General features: G+C 44.0%; 2 protein-coding genes across 3 annotated transcripts; one reads left to right on the top strand and one right to left on the bottom strand.

Moving 5' to 3' along the window:
* The first annotated feature begins 1,329 nt into the window (after nucleotides 1-1,329).
* On the top strand, nucleotides 1,330-5,975 carry LOC310701085 (fibrinogen-like protein 1-like protein). The gene is made up of 3 exons (XM_083491306.1): nucleotides 1,330-1,395; nucleotides 1,476-1,662; nucleotides 5,074-5,975. Exons 1-3 carry the CDS (start codon nucleotides 1,342-1,344, stop codon nucleotides 5,724-5,726), a joined length of 894 nt encoding a protein of 297 aa, XP_083347432.1. The 5' UTR covers nucleotides 1,330-1,341; the 3' UTR covers nucleotides 5,727-5,975.
* Nucleotides 5,976-7,157: 1,182 nt separating this feature from the next.
* TMEM177 (transmembrane protein 177) lies at nucleotides 7,158-11,826 on the bottom strand. Of its 2 annotated transcripts, XM_083491125.1 has the most exons (3): nucleotides 11,748-11,826; nucleotides 10,494-11,715; nucleotides 7,158-8,309 (listed from the first exon to the last, which is right to left on the bottom strand). In XM_083491125.1, the coding sequence occupies exon 3, from the start codon at nucleotides 8,293-8,295 to the stop codon at nucleotides 7,360-7,362; it is 936 nt and encodes a 311-aa protein (XP_083347251.1). In that variant the 5' UTR covers nucleotides 8,296-8,309; nucleotides 10,494-11,715; nucleotides 11,748-11,826; the 3' UTR covers nucleotides 7,158-7,359. The 2 variants fall into 2 exon arrangements, with proteins under 2 accessions (XP_083347251.1, XP_083347252.1); XM_083491126.1 differs by lacking the exon at nucleotides 11,748-11,826 and having other exon boundaries at nucleotides 10,449-10,513.
* Nucleotides 11,827-19,023: the final 7,197 nt, after the last annotated feature.

Here is a 19,023-nt window from a genome sequence, read left to right as displayed (position 1 = left end):
CAGTTGTCACTTGCATTTGATGCTCCTTGACCTGTATTTTGTTTTACTTTTTAATCAATCAATCAATCAATCAATCAATCAATCAATCAATCACAGCTCACCCAGTAGAGTACGGTCTACAGAGAGCATGGATTTTCTAAAGCACAACTGGATCGCTTGAGGCAGAAGCTCAAGACAAAGCCACTGAATCTGCCAAAAAAGGAAAAAGAAAGGGGAAAGAAGGTGGTTGGACTCTCTCGTCTAAAGCCATTTGCTGTCAGGAATGTCTATCCATCAGTCTCAAGCAGATCAACACACAGAATCCAGCCCCAAAGTATGCCACAAACAGAGAGCTGTGACCCAGAAAGTTTGACATGTTCACACACACACACTGTACAAATCTGAAAGAGCCCTCTAAAAAATACCCAGGCTGGGATGCAGACCACTACACAGCTAAGACCATGCAAGTTTAAGGATCCTTTGAGTTTCTATTTTTCAGATGGATTGCTTGTTAATTGTTAGGGATGTCTATTGTTCAAAGAGGTGGAAGGAGTCAGATTCCAAGAGCTATGCAGCTATCTTAGCCACTTGGCTACTGGCACCCATTATTCTTACTACTTTATCTGAAGCAATTTTTATCTCACTCGTCAGCTGAAAACGGTTCCCACAGAGGCTTTCAAACGCAAGCAATAAGGAAGCCCTTGCCCTCAGCCTTACAATCTAAAAGACACAACACGAAAGGAAAAATGATTGGGAGAGAGGAGGAAAAACAAGCAAACTAGGCACCTTTTCTCAGTTTATGTAATGACAGAAGGAATGGAAAGTTTTCAGAGAGAGAGGAGCCAAAAGTTGCTGCTCTTTCAGCAGAGTGGATGGAGATCCCTCTCCTATAACATGATGGAAAGTTGCTATATATGACTAGCAGTCATTGGCCACTCCCAGGTGACCTCTTCCTCTAAAAAGATCTCTGCAGGATCTGGTCAGACAGAATCCTGATCCCTTCCCCTATTAGCACTGAGCCATGCCCATATCCAAATTTATATTCATTGGCAACCTATCATTTCCCTGCAAAAGATTTTCTGTCTTCTCTCACACACCAATATTACAAAGACCCAACGTGTTATCATTTAATTCTTAGAGAATGTCTCCTCTTAAAGATGCACCTGCTGCTACTGAGGAACATGTTATATTGACTTTACAAAGGACAATCAAATAAACTTCCATTTAGGAAAGGCAGCAAAGTCAACAGCACTGAGGAGCATAGCAGCTGTTATGGCGGAGGCGCTGGCAAATATTGCATACTAAAGTTAACTAGTAACAAGCTTAGTCATCCAGGACCTTATCTCCACTTATAAAACATAAATGGGGAATCTGCCGCAGCACTTTCTCCATTTGAATTTGGCTCCAAAAAGTGCTGTAAGTTTGTCAAGCAGTCTGTTACATCTGAGGTGTTGGAGCCTCATGCCTATTACTAATTTGCGTGTGGCCTCTTTCAGATACCTGTCTGCACAATGCATCCCCCCAATGTCCTGCTGGCTACAGTTGCTCTTCTTTTTCTGATCCCCGTGACAAGCTCACTGAATGAGGAAAAACTGAGGAAACAACTCAGCGAAATTGTCAACCTAGACTTGGTCAAGAATGTCACTCAAATTCGGAACTGGAGAATTATTGTGCAAAGAAAAGGTAATTTATGTTTAATGATTTGTGAAGTCACACTGTTGTTTATTGCGCCTATGTGTTGCTGTTAAGTATTAAGGAGTGTGTGTTTGAGATGTAAAATAACTTTTTTAAAAAAGAAAAAAGATTAAGAACAACTCCAGCATTCTGAACTCTAGCATCTATGGAAAGAACAGACAAGAAAATCACTCATTTCCGATATAATTAGGATTCTGGAAAGCAAAAGCAGGTAATTTGTGGACCTTCAGATGTTATTGGACTCCAGCTCCTATCATTCGTGACCGTTGGTCAGGCTGGCTTTGGCTGATGAGATCTGGAGTCCAGCAACATTTGGAGGGGCACATTTTTGTCATGTTGTTCTAAATATCTCACTGACTGGCTAACATGAGAGATAATTCTTCCCCCATAATAACTCTACTAGATTTATTTCTTCATCCTTTCTAAACTGGTGAATTCCAGTGAATGCAGACTGAATACGGGGATGACTTTGAACACCCAGCCTCAGTTCTGTTGGATTCCTCCTCACAAAAGTGTTTTCCATGCCCCCATCAAAAGCAGGTCTTCCAATAATTATTTTCAAGATGCTGTGTTTAAATTTCAGTTTGGGTTTTTTTCTTAATTTTATTATTAGTTTCCAAATGATGTTGCTTGAATTCACGTTTTCTGAGCCACTTGAAAATACAATCTCTGAAGAAACATTTAAATAACCTATTGGATTATTGGTCTTCCATTTTTCGATAACATTTCCCTGCTAACTCCTGAGTATCTAACAAATGTCCAAATATTAGAATGTGTGGCAATGCTTTAAATTGATAAAATTGTTGACCTTCATTAACGAGGAGTTATAAGGAGCTATAAGAGTCTGGCAAGACTGGCCCGAACGGGCAGGGGTACCTTTACCTTTACCTTTTATAAGGCACACTTTAAATGGTACACTCAGATTTCAGCAGCTTCACTGTATAAAATACTCCATACTTCGTTGGTATCCACTGAGAATTATATAACGTGTTTTATAACATCATCACAGAGAGGTTTATGTCACTGAAGATCAAGAATTATGAGGTTACAAACTACTCTTTCTAAAGAAGAATTCTTCCTCTATTCTTGTTTTAAAATATTTATATAGGTCTCTGGTTTTGTGACTGGATGAAAAAGCATTCCAAAGCTATTATGATTAAAATAAGGCACCATCGAATAGCCTCTCACGTAGTTAGGAGTAGAGGCAGAGGGAGAATTGATGGATTATGACAGCCTTCCTCAACCTGGTGCCCTCCAGATAGTTTGGGCTACAACTCCCATCAATCCTACACCTGCTAGTATGGTGAATGATCTGGGATTATAGGAATTGGGCCATAAAACAGAACAGGGATCCGGTTGATGCAACGCCCACCCCACTGCCCAGCAGCTTCCCTGGCAAAGGTAGTCTCAGACATGGTGCTGGAATACTGTTACAAATATATATTCATTGAGAGAAGCTATGAACATTGTTATTATTTGCTCAATGTTTGTACATTGAGTGTCCCTGGTAGGTTTTTGCTCCTCTCTCTCTCTCTCTCTCTCTCTCTCTCTCTCTCTCTCTCTCTCTCACACACACACACACACCCTCACATACTACAGATTTCTTTGCAATGTTTATGGGTGGCATTCAACTGAACCCAATCAGCAGAAGCTTCCACTTACACAACAGGTCTTTGTTGTGGTCCTTCCCCTCTTTCCCTTTGCACCCCTTGAAATTGGCTTTGGGGCAGATTAGAAGAACCCCCTGGATATCAGCATGCAGAGGGAGAAAACGGGGGGGGGGGGGTCATTCTATGCTCACCCTGTTGGAACCGTTGTCTTTGTGTGATATTTGCATTTCTCCACGTGCCTTTAAATGCAGAGTGAGGCAATTCACGAGATGTTTCTGAAAATGTCGATCACATGCAGTAGTGTAAATCTGAATGAAACTGAGGCTTGCTTAGCAAATATGGCTCAGTCCTAACGAGCTGGTACCACACTTTGTTAAAGAGTGTTCAAAGTGTCCCTGTCATGGAGTTCCTGGAAAACTAGGAGCGCCACTGAAGTGAGTGGCGTGTACCCCTCCCTGCCAAAGAGATCTTCTGAAGGTGCAGCATGGATTTCAAGAGCTTGTATTTAGGAGGCCAAGTTAGCTGCAGAAGGGAAGCTTGTTAGAATGGCCTAAGAGGCACAAGTCAGTAGACAATGGAGGTGATTTGCACAGTACAGTAAGAAGAGATGCGAAGGAAGCACGAGAACAGCTTTGCCATTCCCACCGGTGAGCCACTCCGACAGATGATAAGAATACATGTTGGCAGGAGGCATTGGGCCCATGCGAAGGAATGCTTCTCTGGAAATCCAGCACTAGGGAGTCATTAAAGGCATCCTTATACCATCAGCCTTAATGATTTGCTCTTCTCACGGCAGATAGAAAACGCTGTGTGCATTCAGTTCATTGGTTTTTGCTGCTATAACAGGCAGCGAACAATGGTATTTGTCACATTTTTAGATACATGAATAAATGCAGATGAGTAATAGCTGCTGCTTCACTGGCTGTTTTGGCAACTCAATCGCACACTGGCTGAGTTTTCACTTCACCTCACGTCAAGACCCTCTGCTGCCTAACTCAGTTTGCTAATCTCCCTGCCTTACCTCATTCTCACAACCGCCCTTCACTCTTTCCCCATAACCCTTTATAACTAAGACCCTTCATTGCAAGTACGCTTTCTTATACCGCTGATTTTCTATATAAAACAACAACATACAGCTACGCTCTGCCTCCATTGTCAGAGGCTGTAATGCTTCATAATACTCATTGCTGGAAACCACAGCAGGGAAGAGTGCCCCTGTGGGCAGGTGGCGTTTGCACATTTCCCAAAAGGCACCTGCTTGGCTGCTGTGAGAACATGTTGCTGGACTGGACAAGAAAAACCTGAGTCCAATCCCAATGTTTTATACCACAGAGCCTAGGACTTGCCGATCAGAAGGTTGGCGGTTCAAATCCCCACGATGGGGTGAGCTCTCGTTGCTCAGTCCCTGCTCCTGCCAACCTAGCAGTTCGAAAGCATGTCAAAGTGCAAGTAGATAAATAGGTACCGTTCTGGTAAACGGCGTTTCCATGTGCTGCTCTGGTTTGCCAGAAGCGGCTTAGTCATGCAGGCCACATGACCCAGAAGCTGTCTGCAAACGCCGGCTCCCTCGGCCTATAGAGCGAGATGAGCACGCAACCCCAGAGTCGGTCACGACTGGACCTAATGGTCAGGGGTCCCTTTACGAGGGCGATAAAATATTTCAACATGTCAGATGTTTGTTTGACTAGGAATTCAAACTCACAAGGCTTGCACACATTTCTACAAGGATGCTGCAGAGAACTTGGCTGCATGTTGAAACTCACCATCCAATCAATCTTTTGTTCCCTAGCGATCCCTTACATGCGGGACTGTGACGAAATGTTCCAGGCAGGCCACACAGAGAGCGGCCTCTATATATTACGTCCCGAGAACGCCATCAAGCTCGTAGCCTGGTGCCACATGGATGGATGCAATGGGTGGACAGTTATCCAACACAACACCCACAACACTGAACTCACCTGGTCAGAGACCTGGACAACTTATAAATATGGGTTTGGCAACTTGGTGGGAGATCACTGGCTGGGCACCGAGTACATTTCCTTAATAAGCCAGCAGAAATGGTACAAAGTCAGAATAAATTTAGTAGATGCAGGTGGACACCATAGATATGCAGAATACGATAGCTTTGTCCTGAGAAATGAGAACGATGAATATATGCTCAAGTTAGGGACCTACGAGGGTAATGCAGGTGACTCTCTCACTTCTTCCAAGGCCAAAAACATGCATGACAACATGAGGTTTTCTTGTAAAGACAAGGACAATGACAGATCTACCAAACAAAACTGTGCAGACGTCCACGGTGGGGGCTGGTGGTACGACTCCTGCTTTGATGCACAGCTCAACCGCAAAGGTGGGCTTCACTGGGGCACATTATGCGATGAGAATTGCAGGAGCTCAGTTATAATGCTGAAGCCCATCCACATGTACTGCAGCAGGGTGTAGAAATGCACTCAGCTTCTCATGTCGCAAACTGCTGTAATGGGATGCAGGGGGTGCAACAAAACTGCAGATTCCTTTGCTTCCAGACCTTTCTATATAAATATATGAATAGTGGTTTCTTCTGCTACCTCTCACTGACATGGGAATGTATTTCTGACAGAATTGCAAGCCAATATTCCTGTATAACTTTTTCACTGATTGCAACACTCTGAAGTCTTCCAGTTCTTTATTAAAATAGCTTTTCAGCCGCAACAGAGAGGTGTCTTTTTTTAAGAACAAAAAACCACAACCCTTAATTTTATTCTCACGTCAATCAAAGACTCACAGGAAAGGCCAAGTAAAGTACAGTGCTACCTCGGGTTAAGTACTTAATTCGTTCCAGAGGTCCGTTCTTAACCTAAAACTGTTCTTAACCTGAAGCATCACTTTAGCTAATGGGGCCTCCTGCTGCCGCCGGAGCACGATTTCTGTTCTTATCCTGAAGCAATGTTCTTAACCTGAGGTACTATTTCTGGGTGCAGTCATGCGATTGTTGTCTATCACTTGACAGTGTATGTTTTCATTCCACAGAATGGGAAGTGACAGAGACAGGATGTTTTGGTATTACTGTGTTCCAGAAAGTGGGACTATTGTCCTTTGCTCTTTCTCTCTGCTGTCTGATGAGAAAGAGGAAGGAGCTAAGTCAGAATGCTCTGAGTGTATTATATGTAAATAAATGTAGATTAGCCAAAATGCTGACCTACTGAGTTCTGTTACGCAAACTGCGAATAGTCTGCGGATCCCTAAGTGTGCTGATGCTTCTTGGTATCAGTTGCTGTGTGATGTTTGGGCTGAAGAAAGCTTTTGAAGCTCCTGAACAACCAACCAGGAGGGAGAGAACACGCCAGTCGGGCATGTGTCTCTGCCAGGGCCCTACACGAGAGTAGGACGATCCTAACAGTGCAATGGGCCAGTGCATCTGACTGTTAATGTTAAGATTGTGGCTAGGATAACAACTGGCATTAAGGAATCAGAATGGGGGAACAGCATTTACACTAGATGCAGGTTTACACTGGGGAATAACATGGAACCATACAGGGCACCAGTAGCCTCATAGGCTCTGCTGTAAGTTTCAACGTTCTCAACACATGGATCCAATATTTAGCTAAACTTTCCTCCATAATCCACGAGGACTAGAAACTTGCTTCCTCCATCTTTTCTTTAGATGTTCCTAAAGACACCAAGTTACATGGCAGTTCTGCACCTGCCCACAGCTCTGCACACCACCCGCTCTTTACATTAACAAGAGCACATCATGCTGCCCTCTGCATTTTATGTTCATTCAAAATAATATGCAAAATAAAGAAAATGCTAGCTCTTCCAGCTCTGTGCTTGGCAAGTAACACTCCCTCAGAGTTTTAAGAAGGAATTTAGAGGCATGTAGGACACAGAACCTTTGAAGCGAGGCTTTAATTTTTAAAGACAACCAGTGCATCCAGGACAGGGAGGAAAAATAAAATCAAGCCCTTCCCCTCCCCACCCCCCAAATAATAATAATTGAAATGCTAATGAAATCATATGAAAAGTGAAACCAGGCTGCAGTGTTCCAAAGAGAATACATAATCTACAAGCTCAAAATTCAACAGTGCCTCTACTCCTATGCCTGGGGCATGCTTAAAATATTGATAATCAAGTCTCTTCTGGAAGTGTATGATGCGTGTTTTAATCTGAACCAGTATCTTGGGAAAAGATTGCCACTTGGGGCATATATCCGCTCTCCTTTCTTGCCCATGAGCGTGCGGAAAATCTTGTTCTGGGACAGAATTTTATTATAGAACTCCACTCCACCTCTAGCAAAGCTGGTGGAAACGGTGGCTGTATTTCTGTCTGTCCTGTAATCCATTGCCTGACTCACAGCGTCGTACGAGAGACAATAGCCTACAAATCCAATCGCCATTACAGCCACGTTGTAAAGGCCTCGTAAGAGCACTGGACCCGAATACAAGCCCAGAAGCTGCTTTATGGCTACCCCAGAAATCCAAGTCCCAGCTAAACAAACGGGGGCAACAGCAGCACATATGAAGGGTCCGTTGCTTTGCAAGTACATGAGCTCTCTTGCAATGGCAAACTTCTGAGCCTCCGGAGAAAGGGTCAGGGCCTCCTTCAAGGCCAGGCCTTCTGTGCTGTCCCAGTCCACTTCTTTGCCTTCAATCATAACAACGTGGCTGGCAGTCCTGTTATCATCACTGGCTGCACCACTGAAATGGGCAGGAATGCCCACGACACAGCCTGCAGGCAACCATGGAAGCCCAGCGCTCACCGGGTGGAAGCTGTAGGCCACGAAGGCTTGGTAACGATTTGCTGATTTTACTCTGACGTCACTGATGATGTCACGGAACAGGATCTGTAATTTTCCTGAGAGCTCCATTGGTTTCCCCTTGGCCCAAGCCTGATACAATGGTCTGAATGTCTCCTCAGGAAAGATGTGAAAAGTCAGGTTAGCACCAAAGAGTCCAGCACAGGAAACTGCCAGGAAACCAGTCCTGTGCCTCTCCACCATGGCCACTGTCTTCCAAAGGAACCGAACTGCCATATTCAGCTGCTAGCCTGTTCAATTTCAAGACAAGTGATGAATTAGCATATTTACACATAAGCTCCATTTACGCTATACAGTCATACTACGGGTTAAAGACGCTTCGGGTTAAATATTTTCAGGTTGCGTCCCGAGGCGACCCGGAAGTAAAGGAACGGGTTACTTCTGGGTTTCGCTGCTTGCGCATGCTCAGATGCTCAGAATGACGTCACGTGTATGCGCAGATGCGGCGAATCACGACCCGCGCAGGTTGCGTTCTGCTCATGCTGCGAACGGGGCTCCGGAGCGGATCCCGTTCGCATCCAGAGGTATCACTGTACATTTAAAACAGTATCATGCCACTTTAAATGGTCATGGCTTTTCCCAAATAGTGCTGGGAAGTATAGTTTCTTAGGGGAGCTAAGAGTTGTTAGTAAAGGTAAAAGGACGCCTGACCATTAGGTCTAGTTGCGGACTCTGGGGTTGCGGCGCTCATCTCGTTTTATTGGCCGAGGGAGCCGGCATACAGCTTCCAGGTCATGTGGCCAGCATGACTAAGCCGCTTCTGGTGAAACCAGAGCAGCGCACGGAAACACCGTTTACCTTCCCACCAGAGCGGTACCTATTTATCTATCTGCACTTTGATGTGCTTTCGAACTGCTAGGTTGACAGAGTTGTTAGCACACCCCTATTCTCCTTACAGAGCTACAGTTCTCAGAGTGGTTTAACAGTCAATACCTCTGAGAATTGTGAGGGGAATGGGGACTCCTAACAACACTCCGACAGTTCCCAGGAATCTTGGGGGGGCGGGGGCGTACCATGACTGGTTAATCACAAAATGATGGCAGCAGGAGCCTGGCTAATCAGAAAGGACAAATAACTTGTTCAAGCAGCTGAATACAAGGCAGAGTTTGGGTTCGAAACCACAGTTTTCTGCTGCAAACTGAAAACCCATTTCAAAGGTGGTAAAAGTGAAATAAAACTTGTCCAAAAAATTGTGCACAGGGCAAAGCTGGAGCCCAGAACACAAAATCGAGTGTTCGGATGCTAAATACATTTTCCAAGGTTAACTTTTTGTCCTGAAATCAGAGTTCCCATTTCATAGGTAGGGATGTTAGCACTCACAAAAAAATCAGCATTAGTATTTATCTTCTTGGTCCCAGATGTTGTAGTGTAGTGTATATAACGAAATACTTTGTTGCTAGTTAGTCTCAGGCAGTAGATATAAAGAGAGTGGATATCAAGCTAGGACTTGTGAGACCCAGGTTCAAATCTCTATTCAGGTCACTGGTTTAGTTTGGGTTAGTCATTATATCTCAGCCTAATCTACCATGCAGGGTTCTTATGAAGATAAAAATGACAGAGAGACAGCTATGACATATGCATAATATGTTAAGGGTGCTTCTGGACTGCCTCTGTTTTGGGAGATGGTATTCAATCACATACAAATTTGGGTTACAGTCTGGCACTATTGCACTACTCCTCCCCACCCCATCAGACTCTTTGCAATCAGGGAAGTGATAGGAAGATGGAATAATGTGACACTGTGGAAACCTCCTGCAAACAAATAATTTTGAATGCCCAAGACTGGTCATCTGGAAGCAACCTAAGTAACAATAATACATGCTTACAAGCAGTGCTATTTTTTTTCCCTAGAAAAAGAGGTGCTGGAACTTGTCATTAATACCTCCCTTGTTCTCTTAAAATGGCAATGGTGTCCATCTGAGAGGTGCCGGAACTGAGTTCTGGTGAGTTCCAGCTGAAAAAAATCCTTGCCTACAAGGCCAGTATTATGCCCTTGCAGTGTAAGTATAAATGTCATGCTTTTTATAGCATACCACAGACATAGCATAAAACAGATGCCACCCTAAACACTAATTTGCCAAAACAGCAGGTCATGCAACAAGATAACAAGTCAACCTATACTAATTGCAGATCGCAGAATTTAGCTGGGGGGGGGGGAGCCTGAAAGAACTCCTCTAATTTTAACTAATTTTGCATCTAACTGCAACTGCTTGTATCCATGCTTCGTTCTGTTTTGTGCCCCTTCCATTTACAAAGGCAATTCTGAAACACAATTAAACGCGCATAAAGGCATTCCGTTTTAAAGCACTGGAAATGGGCACGCGCTAAGGATAAGGACCCGATCTCCTACCAGCAGAAAGGGCCAATACCTCTTTTAGCAACGCGGCGTTAAATCCCAACTCAATTCTACCTACCCACACTCCACCCGCAGCAGCAGCAGCAGCCAGCAGCAGCAGCCGCTTGAATTAATATACCGGAAAGGGAAAACGCACGTGGGTGCCGTAAAGAAAGTCAGCTGCTGAGAAAGCGGCGTGCTCAAGCTTAGCAGGAGAAAATACCCGGCGGGAGTTCCGGGTTGCCTTGACGACGAGGAACCCCTGCTGTTGCAAAAGGCATTGGAGCCCCCCCTCCCCACCGCCGGGCTATAATTGGACCTTTCCGCTGTCTTCTTCTTGTGGTTCTCGATTTTGCCTTAGCCCGTTTTCCTGTCCATTAGGATGGAGCGGGGAGGAAGACGCATATAATATATCCCACAAGGCAGGCAACACGAAGAGGTTTATTGAGCAAAGCTGAAATGCAAATCCGGGGAGTTTGCAAATGCAAACTGAAATGCAAATGGAGAGAGAAAAGAAAGGGGGTTCCCTCGAAGTAATATATATGTGCAAATCATCCTTTGCAAGGGCGCGTTGCTCGGGCCAGTTACCCACGAGCCAGCTCCTTGGAGGGGCTTCTTTGCGAGCAGGGCTGCGCTGCTCATCTCCTCCCTGCAGCCCTTGGCGAGGAGGGCCTGCCTGACTCATAGCCCCCCCGACCCCGACCCCTCTCGTTTCCGCCAAGCTGCAGTTATATAGGCAGCGTTTGGCTTCGCCCTGCCGCCCCAGAGGCGCGGAGAAAAAGCGCAGACTGGGCAGCTGCCGAGCTGGCTTGCCATGCCTGCTGCCCTCGCCTACTTACCGCGGACAGCTGCGCAGCCCGCCAGGAGCCTCGGAGGAACAGAGCAGCCATTGATCGTGGCCGGGCTGGGAGAGATCTCTCACAGGAGAGGCATTCTGCGAGAAGCGTCCCGCTCTCTCTCAAGCCCTTCTGCTTTGTTGCACCGCCTTGTTAGGGGGTTAAGGTTTTTAAAAGGAAGTGTGTATATGTGTGTGGCGGGTAGGCGGGGGTGATAAAGGCTACTCGCCTCTCAAAATAATCGCAATTACGTTCCCTTAATCGCAGTCAAGAGGGTCGTTGTTGGGGGCTTCTTCCCCCCTTTTCTTTTGCACAACAAATGCACGATTGTTATTTCTTGGGCCATGCAATTGCCTTGGAACTTGTGCTTCTGTTGTCATGATGATGTGGCCGAGTGTGTTACAACTAACTTTCCTCCCCAGGAATGCACTGGTTTTTGGAGAGAGCTATGAAGCGCGCTAATGTCTGGGAAGGCTATACAGTACTGATTTGCAAACTTCCGTTGTATAATATTAGCCGTGAAAATGATACAAAAAACCTGTTGGTGTGATACACACAGCAAAAGAGCAGCAAAATAAACGCACCTCTCTCTCAGCCACTCTTTTGTAGATCTTCTTTTAGAATAAATATATATTAAATTGTTTACAAATTGTATGCACTCTTCTGTGATTTCAGTTACAGATAGGTAGCCGTGTTGGTCTGCCATAGTCAAAATAAAAAAAATTCCTTCCAGTAGCACCTTAAAGACCAACTAAGTTAGTTCTTGGTATGAGCTTTCGTGTGCATGCACACTTCTTCAGATACACTGAAGATACACTGAAGATACACTTCTTCAGATACACTTCAGATACACTGTGTATCTGAAGTGTGCATGCACACGAAAGCTCATACCAAGAACTAACTTAGTTGGTCTTTAAGGTGCTACTGGAAGGAATTTTTTTTATCTTCTGTGATTTGTCGTTGTCGTGTCTGACTTTGTGACTCCCACGGACCAGAGCATGCCAGGCACTCCTGTCTTCCTCTGCCTCCCGCAGCTTGGTCAAACTCATGTTCGTAGCTTCGAGAACACTGTTCAACCATCTCATAGTCTCTTCTGTGTTAGAGTTTATGATTTCTCTAACGTGGATCATGCTAGCCTTTTATGGTCATTACGAGACTTGCCCTTTGAGCCTGGAAGGATAAACACCCATCGTTTATGACACAATGCCTTGAGGACCATCCTGGCTACATTGGAAGCTACTCATAGACATCTGTTTCATGTGGATACCCATATAAACAACTGGAGGGCTTATATTAAACCAGAAGTAGCTAATGTGGTAACCACCTGCTATTGTTGGCCTGCAACTCCCATCATCCCTTACCATTTACCGTACTGGCTGGGGTTGATGGGAGTTGGAGTGCAAAAACATCTGTAGGGCACCATATTGATTCCCCATGTACAGTGGTACCTCGGATTACAGACGTTTCAGGTTACAGACGCTTCAGGTTACAGATTCCGCTAACCCAGAAATAGTACCTCGGGTTAAGAACTTTGCTTCAGGATGAGAACAGAAATCGTGCTCCAGCAGTGCAGCAGCAGCGGGAGGCCTCATTAGCTGAAGTGGTACCTCAGGTTAAGAACAGTTTCAGGTTAAGAACGGACCTCCAGAATAAATTAAGTTCTTAACCTGAGGTATCCCTGTATTAATGTTTAAGTTCGGATGGATGCATTGGTGGTTATTGTAGCCTTAATATGAGCCGTTGATGGTTTTTAAGAAATTTGTTATTTTTCATATATTATTTCTTTTTCTTTCATAAAAAAGGTGTTTATATTCCCTTAATATTTTTCCTCCCTCACTTAGTTAAATTTGCAAATAAAAAATTAGCGTATGTTTTAGTTTTTGATCAGTAGCAAGTTTCTTGCTATCATCCAAGTTTCTCACTACACTCATGAACAAAAGTGATGGCTAAAGATCCTGGTTTTTAAAGATTCTTTTATTTGCATTGTTGTATTTATTAGCAGTGCTACTCTTAGAAGTGGTGATGGGCTGCTTGTGGGCCAATGTATTAAAACTGAATCCTGATAAGACAGAAGTGTTGCATGTCTGAGGACTTGGGAATGAGAGGTGGAATAAGCAGGCCCGTAGATTAAGAATGCTCCTTGACCCAACATTGTCACTGAAGGCTTCAGGGGCCACAGTAGCTAGGAGTGCCTATTTCCAGCTATAGCTGGTTTGCTAGGTATGGCACCCTTTGGACAGAGATTACTTGGCCACTATGTTCCATGCTGTGTTAACTTTCAGATTGCTTCTAAAGTTATTACTAAAGCTTTGTGTCTGTTTTGTGTCACAAATCCTCCCCCCCCTTTTTTGCTTCCACACAGTGTGTATTGATACAATAATTAATTTCATAGTTAACATCTTAAACACAACACTCTCAAATTACCTCCAAACATGTATCAAAGTTCTGTCCTGAGTTTTTGATGTAACTCCCAGCAGTATCACTTTTTTTAAGCTCTCTTTTTAGATGGGCTGATAAAAACATAGGTACTGATTTAAAACTTTATAGGTTATTTCATACTGTTGGATTGCAGCTTGATATTATTTGCTGTTGCCAGCTGCTTTGGACTTCCATTTGGATGGAAAAGTGAGGTAATCACTGAAATGAAATAAATAAACTATGCACAGTCTTCCAAATGCAGCTGTACCATAGATTTATATAAACAAACTGTGATATCTTAAATCTAACAGTGCTTCTTAATGGTACTGTACTGATTTTTGTTCAGACTGGCGTAACTTTTTCAGTCAGTCTGCTAGGTGGTGCTAGAGGACATGCTCTAAGCTAGTCATTTAGTGTGGAAAAATATATATATATTGATGTATTAACTGAAAGCAAATCCGTGTAGGATTATGCCTGATCTTCTGTCTGCACTATTCTGCATAAGGCTTTGTTGACTGCTTCCACAATAATTAAGGTGTTGGCTCTTATGAATGGTGAGGTAGGAAAACTCTGGCTGCATGAGTCCCTTTTTGGATAGTGAATGCCATTTGTTTATTTGGAATAGTTTTAATTGTCAAGCACTTGGTGCTCTTTATGGAGACATTTATTTGTTCTATTTTTTGAATGTACTTCCAAACACCTCCCCACATGGTTCTTTTCTTCCCACCTTCCCTATTTACTAAGGAATAAAAACCACCTGTGCCAAACCTTGATATTTGAAAACTGACAAATCTATAGAATGAGCAGCTGCTGTAATGCATTGGCTGTTTGATGGAAGAATTCAGGGTCATTGCTAGCACGAAGCCAGACCAATGTACCCAAAATATGAAGAGAAATTTGTCCTGTCATTCACACAATATGGTAAACGCTTATTTTTCATACATGGAGATGCTTTGTGTAGGGAGGTTGTAGTGTAAAACAATCACTAGGTGACAAGTTTCATTTGCTTATGAATAGCAAGTTGCAAATGTTAGCATGCTATTGTAAGACATGTCAACACGTCATGCATGCCTATTTGTCATAAAGCTCAATGATCCTTGTGATGGCTGTCCACATATCACAAGGGTCTGAACATGGGAACATAGAAAGCTGTCAGACACCTGGTCCATTTAGTACTGTCTACACTGACTGGTGGCGCTGTGGGTTAAACCACAGAGCCTAGGAATTGCCGATCAGAAGGTCGGCGGTTCGAATCCCCACAAGGGGGTGAGCTCCCGTTGCTCAGTCCCTGCTCCTGCCAACCTAGCAATTCGAAAGCACGTCAAAGTATAAGTAGATAAATAGGTACTGCTCCGGCAGGAAGGTAAAGGGCATTTCCGTGCACTGCTCTGGTTCGCCAGAAGTGGCTTAGTCATGCTGGCCACATGACCCGGAAGCTGTACGCCGGCTCCCACGGCCAATAAAGTGAGATGAGCGCCGCAACCCCAGAGTCGGCCACGACTGGACCTACTGGCCAGGGGTCCCTTTACCTTTACAATGACTGGTGGTGGCACTCCAGGAGAGTGCAGAAAGGTTTTAAAATCAGAAATGCAATGCAATGGCTGGCAAACCTACTGAATTAGCAAGTGTGTCAGTTCCTGCAGTTCATATACAGTACCTTGCAGTTTCACATCTGCCTTCAGGGATTAGGCAACTGATCTGCAGCACTGTTTAGGCTGTGAACACACCATACATTTAAAGTACATGGGAGAAAATATTGGGAACCATAGCCTACCCCCCTCACAGAGCTACAGTTCCCTGCACCAACTCTGGCGGTTCCCTCATTGCGAGAAGTGAGGTTACAGGGAACCAGACAGAGGGCCTTCTCAGTAGTGGCGCCCACCCTGTGGAACACCCTCCCTTCAGATGTGAAGGAAATAAGCAGCTATCCTATCTTTAAAAGACATCTGAAGGCAGCTCTGTTCAGGGAAGTTTTTAATATTTAACACCGTACTGTTTTTAACACTTGATTGGGAGCCGCCCAGAGTGGCTGGGGAAACTCAGCCAGATGGGTGGGGTATAAATAATAAATTATTGTTATTATTATTAACAAACTACAGTTTAGGGAAAGTCGCATACTTCAAATAGAGTATACATTTCATTATGCCTCAGCAGTGTAGAACCCACTGCAAACTCCTGCCTTGGCAGCATAAGCCTAGCTGTCTTTTTCCTTCTAAGACGGCATTCCTCTTCCACCACTGGCTCATGTTTTATTTGATTCCATAGGCCTTCCTGAAATGCAGCGTGTATAATAAAGCTGTTGTTTTGAGTATTATGCGTTAAGTATTAGAAGAAAAACAGCCCCGAGTCTAAATTAAGAAGCTCCTTATTCCTGTTTCTCATTCCAGCTGGTTTTCAGAGAATGAATTAATGCCCATAAAAATCAGAAATAAAACTACGTTGGAGCACATAAATACTTTTAATTTGTAGATGTACCATTTGCCACTACAGGAGCCCATCTAGTAAAGTGGCATTTGTAATAAACGCCAGTAAAGAATTAAAGAAAAGACGCTTTCGTTCAACCCTTCCCAGGAGTAATGTATATAAACGGACAAGAGCGAGGACCTGTAATGCTTCCTGAATACAGGTCACTTGTGATGCAAGCCATGGGTATTACAGTCCCCAATGTGCTGTGCTGCTTGCCATCTGCAGTTCACCATGCTGTTATGAGTCATTGTAACACCATCAGCAGCAGTCCTGACCCTCACATGGTATTGATCTCATACACATTTCTCATGGCAGTCTGAGTCTACCAGTGTTCTGACACTTGTTTCCTGAGGGAGGAGGAAGCATCCTTTCCCAAATAGCCTGCGACAGCTGTGCATAAGAAAACAATCACATGCATCTCCCTATTGGCATGCCCATTATGTGTGAGGAAATTTCCCTCTCCACACTATGGCAAACACTGGTGGATTCAGTATACGGCGGAAAGAAGCGTCTCTTAGGCCTACACACCCACACCCACCCACATGCACACCCCGTGCTTTGGGGTGAGGATGCTTTCGTGAGGTATTGTCTCATAAGGTTAATGGTATTCATGCAGCCAAGTGGAATAGACCCTTGGGTCAAAAATGGAATCTTTTATAGGTGGGCACAAGCTAGGGGCCCACAGGGATCTAAAGTTATGGTTAGAACTGGTGGAGAATTGTAGCCCTCAACTTGAACAGTGCAGTGTAAGAGGAAGGATTTAAACCAGAATTGGGGGACTTCTGGCCCTTGGCCATGCTAGCTGGGGCAGATGGTAGCTGGAGCCCAGCAACACCTGGAGGGCCACAGGCTCCCCACCCCTGGCTTAAACCCTTCCACTTCAAACCCTAAACCTGAGCACAGTTGTGCTGCAGCACTGTGGAGGTTTTTATGGGGTTGGCTGAATGGTACAGCTCCTGGTTTTGTGACATTTCACACGCCGCATGATCACCTTAAGAAGCCCTCTGAGAGAAGCAGGTGGTCATGGATGAAGCCTGAATGTCCTATCAGCAGTGCGGGAAAATTGTGCACCAGCTACCCTAAAATGAGATCAATCAGAATCTGTCTGTTAATCCTCAGAAATCCTTTAAGAAAATATAATCTTAGCTAAAAAAATGTTCACAGGGGCTATTTACCCTAACGTGTTTTGCATCCCTTTCTTTGTTTAACAACTACTGGCTCTATCACCAACACTTCTGTGCTTTAATCTGATTGGGTGTTTCCAGATGACCTTCTTATTGAGTATTCGACTTGTTTTGTTTGCAGGGAGATTATGGTGTTGCACCACAGCAAGTGTTACCTCACACTTTCCAGTGCATTTTCCCTTTAGTCTCCTTATCTCAAAATGTCCAGTCTTTTGGAGAAGCAGATTTGTTGTGCAGGGCCGTCCAATTGACGTTAATTTCACAACTTGAATTTGCCAGTGTGTGACTGAATCCCACCTGAAAAAACAGTGACAGTGTGGAAGCGCTCCAATATTCAATTCACTTCTTGCACCAACACAGCTTCAGCAAGTTTGTAGTACCAGAGTGCCTGCCAAATGCCATCTTGCAGATAAACCACTGGATTTTTAAAAAATAAAAATAAATAGATTTTATTTATCATTTAAAAATATATCACAAAATCCAGAAGAGAACAACAACAACAACAAAAAACCTCTTCACAGATCAATATTAAATTTCAGTGCATATAGTAGTACAGTGGTACCTCAGGTTACATATGCTTCAGGTTACAGACTCCGCTAACCCAGAAATAGTGCTTCAGGTTAAGAACTTTGCTTCAGGATGAAAACAGAAATCGTGGTCTGGCAGCGCGGCGGCAGCAGGAGGCCCCATTAGCTAAAGTGGTGCTTCAGGTTAAGAACAGTTTCAGGTTAAGAACGCACCTCCGCAACGAATTAAGTACTTAACCCGAGGTACCACTGTACTTATACCCCATACCCAATGTTTAATTTACCTATTGTCATGGATAGATGGATGGAATGAAAGATAGATAAATAGATTGACAGATAGATAGATAAATTTGGGACAGTTCCCCAAAAGACATTATCATTTTATGTTCTTTCTGACATTTGTGTTCACCTCATCCATCAGCTTTTACTGTCATCTGCTGGTCACCTTTTCCATTCATTCCAAATGCAAAATGTCTGCCTGTAACTCATCAGTCACTCCCAAACCTTCCATTTTAATTTCCAAACACAATGAACTAGGGCTGGTTATCTTTCAGCTTTGAAAAGCAATCAGTCAGGCCCTCTGTCTGAAATACTAAGGGAAAGACTAATCCCTCCCTTTGGCACTGGATTCAGCCTGTAATCACTGTCACTTCCCAGGGTCAAATTCTGAATTCCATTAGGGTAGGACATAACTACAGAGAAAATCCATTGAAAGAAGCACTTGTGGGAGAGCTGCACAGTCCTTTCCCTTAATTTTATCTCTCCAATGCATCCAAAAGTGACAATTTTCCTGAGCTGATTCAAAGTAGGAGACTGTGTAGTACCAGACACAACAAACCACCTGACTTTCACCAGCAGGAAGAATGCATCAGTGATGAATTTCTGGCTTTTATTGGAAGAAATAATTGAACCCACTTCCTAATCCAAACTCGCTTAAAAAAATCAATTGACTCACATGCAAAATGTATGTTTATGAAACTGAAATCTCTGAAAATGTTTGTTAGTGATCTCTGCCCCACTCATTGGCACTGTGGTATAAACCACTGAGCCTTGGGCTTGCCAATCAGAAGGTCGGTGCTTCGAATCCCCGTGATGGGGTGATTGTTTGGTCCCTGCTCTTGCCAACCTAGCAGTTCGAAAGCACGTCAAAGTGCAAGTAGATAAATAGGTGGCGGGAA

The sequence above is a fragment of the Podarcis liolepis genome, assembly GCF_965112155.1.
Source record: "Podarcis liolepis genome assembly, chromosome: 1".
Lineage (NCBI taxonomy): Eukaryota > Metazoa > Chordata > Lepidosauria > Squamata > Lacertidae > Podarcis > Podarcis liolepis.
Note: the sequence above shows the minus strand (reverse complement) of the source record. Positions and strands in the feature narration are given on the sequence as shown.

Bases quoted from the DNA above. Each gene is read 5' to 3' on its own strand.
- LOC310701085 (XM_083491306.1), top strand. From the start codon at position 1,342: ATGGGGAATCTGCCGCAGCACTTTCTCCATTTGAATTTGGCTCCAAAA. The intron at 1,396-1,475 runs GTAAGTTTGTCA...GGCCTCTTTCAG, and splicing joins ATTTGGCTCCAAAAAGTGCT to ATACCTGTCTGCACAATGCA. The intron at 1,663-5,073 runs GTAATTTATGTT...TTTGTTCCCTAG, and splicing joins AATTATTGTGCAAAGAAAAG to CGATCCCTTACATGCGGGAC.
- TMEM177 (XM_083491125.1), bottom strand. From the start codon at position 8,295: ATGGCAGTTCGGTTCCTTTGGAAGACAGTGGCCATGGTGGAGAGGCAC.